General features: G+C 41.7%; 1 protein-coding gene across 1 annotated transcript in view; it reads right to left on the bottom strand.

The window, feature by feature from the left end:
- Positions 1-2,635: 2,635 nt before the first annotated feature.
- Positions 2,636-6,000, bottom strand: part of LOC137416754 (thioredoxin-related transmembrane protein 4-like) — a 35,634-nt gene continuing 32,269 nt past the window's right edge. The window contains exon 8 of the mRNA XM_068102371.2: positions 2,636-3,199. Within this exon, the coding sequence (XP_067958472.2) occupies positions 2,760-3,199 (440 nt within the window). The 3' untranslated portion in view covers positions 2,636-2,759. The remainder of the gene's footprint in view (positions 3,200-6,000) is intronic.

The following is a 6,000-nucleotide window of genomic DNA, read 5'->3' as shown; positions in this document are numbered from 1 at the left end:
TCATGATTCTTCATTGCTATGTGGTAGGGGTAGTACTTTACCGCAAACAATAATGTCCTGTCATGAAAAAAAAAGAAAAGAAGAAGCTACGTACACTTGCAGTTCAAATCGGTCATGATGAAGTAGTCAATAAAGATTATGGTGGCAACAACAATTTACATAAATTCCATCATGATAAAGGCAATCGATCGCATTCAAATACTAAATATATTTATCAACATCACTCCCAACACCACCCACTCCCCCAGGCATTTAAGCTTTCATAAAATGTGCACAACTTTCAATATTCGTCACTATATCATGAACACCATCATTCACCACGAAAGTACCTAACCATACACATTTAGTAAAAGCAGTGAAAGAAAAGTACATTGTCTATAAACCACATATGCAAAAATATATGTAGAATGATCAAAAAGGATGTCGAATGGTTACTTGTTAAGAAGATCCGGCTGTGAAATGAGAGCAAATGAAATATCATGGAAAGAAAACAAACAAAATTAACATGTTTGCATCACAGTATTGCATAGGAAGGTGCAAGCAAATATAAGCTCGTGTTTGTTCAAAAAGCCAACAAAATGCTCGTCTCAAGGGGTTGAGGGTATGAGAAAATTTTTTTTTTAAATAAAAATAGCCCAGCACTTCCTTGATCCCCGATGATGCATTTCCTCAGCCTACCCCCTTCTTATTTTTTGGAACCAGGCCCATCATTTTTGTTTCGCTATAACTTTGTCATAAAAAAGTTTTTGCCCATGTTTTTACCCATGTTATAAAAACGTTTTTACCCAAGGTTGTAACAATCCTGAAAATTTTGTTTTTTTTTAACCCCACACAAATATGCATTGGTCTCCATTTGAAGCAAATATGAAAGATCATGGGTAAAAACATTTTTAATAACAAAGCTATTACAAAATAAAATCATGCCAGACAAAAAAAGATCCATGAATGCATCCAAGGGTTTCAACCTCAACACAAATCAAATACTGCACATCGTTTCAAATGTTCAAATCTCATCTGTAAACGAAAACAAGGCAAACAAAGGGGTACACAGTCAGACTTGGAACGCAAACCTCAGTGTGTGCGGATATTATATATATATATATATATATATATATATATATATATATATATATATATATATATTACACACACGACATGGCCAAAAGTATGTGGACACCCAAACATCACACTTTTATGTGCTCGTCGAACATCTCATTCCAAAATAATGGGCATTAATATGGAGTTGGTCCCTCCATAGCTGCTATAACAGCCTCCACTCTTCTGGGAAGGCTTTCCACTAGATGTTGGAACATTACTGCAGGGATTTGCTTCCATTCAGCCACAAGAGCATTAGTGAGGTCGGGCACTGATGTTGGGCGATTAGACCTAGCTCGCAGTCGGGCGTTCCAATTCATCTCAAAGGTGTTCGATGGGGTTGAGGTCAAGGCTCTGTGCAGTCCTGTCAAGTTGTTCCACACCAAGTTCAACAAACTATTTCTGTATGGACTTCGTTTTGTGCACGGGGGCATTGTCATGCTGAAACAGGAAAGGGCCTTCCCCAAACTGTTGCCACAAAGATAGAAGCACACAATTGCATAGAATATCATTGTATGCTATGGCGTTAAGATTTCCCTTCACTGGAACCAAGAGGCCTAGCCCGAGCCAAGAAAAACAGCCCCAGACTCCACCAAAAATCCTCCTCCACCAAACTTTGAAGTGTGCTTCATCACTCCAGAGAACACGTTTCCACTGCTCGAGAGTCCAATGGCGGCGAGCTTTACACCACTCCACCCTACGCTTCGCATTGCGCATGGTGATCTTAGGCTTGTGTGTGGCTGCTCGGCCATGGAAACCCATTTCATGAAGCTCCCGATGAACAGTTGTTGTGCTGATGTTGCTTCCAGAGGCAATTTGGCACTCGGTAGTGAGTGTTGCAACCGAGGACAGACAATTTTTATGAGCTACATGCTTTAGCACTCGGCGGTCCCGTTCTGTGAGCTTGCTCTACCACTTTGCGGCTGAGCTGTTGTTGCTCCGAGACGTTTCCACTTCACAATAACAACACTTCCAGTTGACCGGGGCAGCTCGAGCAGGGCAGAAATTTGACGAACTGACTTGGTGGAAAGGTGGCATCCTATGACGGTGCCACGTTGAAAGTCACTGAGCTCTTCAGTACGGCCCATTCTCCTGCCAATGTTTGTCTATGAAGATTGCATGGCTGTGTGCTCGATGATATCTACCAGTCAGCAATGGGTGTGGCTGAAACAGCCAAATCCACTAATTAGAAGGGGTGTCCGCATACTTTTGGCCATGTAGTGCACACACAGACACACACACACACACACACACACACACACACACACACACACACACACACACACACACACACACACACACACACACACACACACACACACACACACACACACACACACACACACACACACACACACACACACACACACACACACACACACACCTTGAGAGAAAGGTGCAAACACCCCACATCAAAATCACACGATATGCAAAACAGAAGATGACCGCCCAAAAAACCAAAACTGCCTATTCAAGGGAAATTAGCAAGGGTGAGATTTCACGGAGAATGATTACAACCTGAATTCCTCAAAATGTAAATTTCACTCTCACTCGGATCGTTCCATGGGAAATGGCAGATGGATCACGGAGGGAGGGGGGGGGGGGGGGGACCCCAAAAGATAAACCTTTCATTGCTCAACAACAACAAACTACAGCTAAACAGTTCATTGCATGTCCTTATCGTTTGTTGGAGGCTTTCGGTGGCGCACACCCGAATCATCATCTGTTTCTTCCACCATGAGCTTTTCTTCCTCGTCAAAGTCTTTATTTTCACCTTCTTTTACTTGCTGCTTCTCCTCAATGTCATTACCTTCTTTGCTGGTCTGGTTTCCTTTTTTGGATATCGTGTTCTGCCCAGAAGAATCCACATCATCTTGCACCTCCTGGCTATTCCTTTCCTCCCTTTCTAATCCCACCGTTCCCTCAAGTTCCCTTTCACCATTAGGTTCCTCAGCAGAATATTGGCTGTCAGAATCACTTTCTTCCTCTTTTTCTTCTAACTCGTCATTTTCCTCATCATCATCATCTGCTTCTTCTTCTTCTCCTTCCTCCTCTTCTTCTTCTTCTTCATCGTCGTCGTCGTCGTCATCGTCATCTTCATCAACTGCAAAGTTTAAAAAAAAGTCGTTATAAGGTGCCCTTAAAAGGTCATTTCGTAACTTAAAATCTCATCCAAAACAATATTATACAACCACATAAAACAAATAAAGGAAGAAGAATGGATGGAGAAAGGTAAAATTGTGATTTGGGCCAATATATAAACCACGACAAATGAAAAAGCTGCTTTTGATTCATATAAACAAAGTACCAGTGGATTGAGCACAACTCTACCTGTGATATATGACAAAATGACTGATAAAATAAACACTAATTATAGTTTTGTTTTGATACAGATGTCTAGGCTCATGGAAGATAGAGTGCTGAGGGACATTATATTATAATAATAATAAATAAATAAAAAAGTCGAGTCCGTCTGCCTGTCTGTCACGCATTCTTCGAAAGGGGTTCCGATGCCATAGAATAATTAAAATGGTACCGATGGAAAGCTGGTACTCTATTTACTTGGACCAAAAATATGGAACGTCATGTTTGCAGTCGCACGAGCTTCTTCATGTGCTAATTACCACCATTTATGATGTCCAGGCTGACAAGGAGGACTGACATCAGTAAAAGGACTACCAGGAGCACGTGTCATATACGTATAGTGCAGTGCAGTAGAAGTGCTACCTTTGTGTCTTCAATTTGCTCCCCAACCTCCAAGAGGTTGACATGAAAACCTACAATTTTCACCTGTGCACACGGCACACTGCAAGTGGTTTACTGACCCCTGCTGGAGAGACAGAGGATTAGCAGCCACAGCTCAAAATTGATTTGTCCAACCTCTCCTACCTTTCCCCCCAGGCCGCTCCCAAAGGAAGTGGGCGTTTCTAGTATACAATGAAATTGGTAGGAAAGAACAGGCAGAAGGAAGGACTGATAGTGCATTCAGAAAGTATTCAGACCCCTTCACTTTTTTCACATTTTGTTATGTTGCAGCCTTATGCTGAAATCGTTTAAATTCATTTTTTCCCTCATCAATCTGCACTCAATACCCCATAATGACAAAGAGAAAACAGGATTTTAGAAAGTTTTGCAAATTTATTAAAAATAAAAAACTGAAATATCACATTTACATAAGTATTCAGACCCTTTGCTATGACAATTGAAATTTAGCTCAGGTGCCTCCCATTTCTCTTGATAATCTTTGAGATGATTATACACCTTGATTGGAGTCCACCTGTGGTAAATTCAATTGATTGGACATAATTTGGAAAGGCACACACCTGTCTATATAAGATCTCACAGCTGACAATGCATATCAGAGCAAAAACCAAGCCATGAGGTCGAAGGAACTGCCTGCAGAGCTCAGAGACAGGATTGTGTCGAGGCACAGATCTGGGGAAGCCTACAAAAAAAAATTCTGCTGTATTGAAGGTTCCCAAGAGCACAGTGACCTCCACAATTCTTAAATGGAAGGAGTTTGAAACAAACAGGACTCTTCCTAGAGCTGGCCGCCCGGCCAAACTGAGCAATCGGGGGAGAAGGGCCTTGGTATGAGAGGTGAACAAGAACCTGATAGTCACTCTGGCTGAGCTCCAGAGATCCTGTGTGGAGATGGGAGAAACTTCCAGAAGGACAACCATCACTGCAACACTCCACCAATCTGGGCTTTATGGCAGAGTGGCCAGACGGAAGCCTCTCCTCAGTGAAAGACACATGAAAGCCCACTTGGAGTTTGCAAAAAAGCACCTAAAGGACTCTCAGACTGTGAGAAACAAGATTCTGTGGGCTTTCATTTTCTGAATGCACTGTATATAACTGTAGAAAAATTAAGACGAACAACTATAAGTAAAAATAGGATTTTACAAAATGATGATTATTATATCAGCACAAAAAAAAATGACAAAGGGAGGAATAAGACTGAATTGAAGCTAGAAGATGGTTCCATTCAAAAGACTACAAAGGCACTGGGTGGAGCACATACCTCCGCCAGGCTGAACAGTTTACATTGTGCATCCCACTGATAGGCCGGATCTAGATCCGGACCTGAACCAAAATATAATCGGCCTGCTATGGTCACCCACCCAATCATCCACAAGGTTTTGTCACAATTCGTCCACAACTTATTAAAACATTATATATGCTATACATAGTTTTTAGCCCCATCTCTCTATGGCGAAGAATCACTTAAATTCTAGTAGCCGGATCTGGATCTGGATCTTCACTAAAATCGAATCAATTAATCCACGTCATTCACCCAACCTGTCCACCAAGTTTCATCTGGATCCATCCATAACATTGAGATATCCTTCCTGCTCACAGATCGACCGAGTCAGACAGACAAACAAACAGGGGTGAAAATATAACATCCGTCAACCTTCGGTGGAGGTAATATAAAGGGAAAATGATCGAAAGGGACCTGTTAAACAGAATTCTTACAGAAAAGCAAGAGTGAGGGTGCTTGATCAAACAATACTGGAATGTGACGGATTATTGAAAGAGCTGATGGTACAAGACAAGCATAGAGATCAAAAAACAAAACAAGTACTGTAATCTGTCATCAATGGGAGAGGAGCAAACGCTGAGCCTCTGATCTTAGGCCACGCCAATGATGTTCAGAGAGCTTTGCCTTCTGTTGTATCAGAATGTTTCGTTGGAGACAGGGATGGACTCCAACCCAAAGTGAGGACGTGTAGTTCAGATATCCTCATGAATGGCTTTTATTGTGCAGTGTTCAGGAGAAACGAGGAACAGTTTGGCTCTGCAAATACTGAAAGTGTCTGCTTCCTGAAGTCAGCTTTGTAATTAACAAAAACCTACAAGAGATAATAACCGACTGTATGGATAATAACCTCTAGAGAATGG

The sequence above is a fragment of the Myxine glutinosa genome, chromosome 9 (assembly GCF_964187855.1).
Source record: "Myxine glutinosa chromosome 9, kmMyxGlut1.1, whole genome shotgun sequence".
Lineage (NCBI taxonomy): Eukaryota > Metazoa > Chordata > Myxini > Myxiniformes > Myxinidae > Myxine > Myxine glutinosa.
Note: the sequence above shows the minus strand (reverse complement) of the source record. Positions and strands in the feature narration are given on the sequence as shown.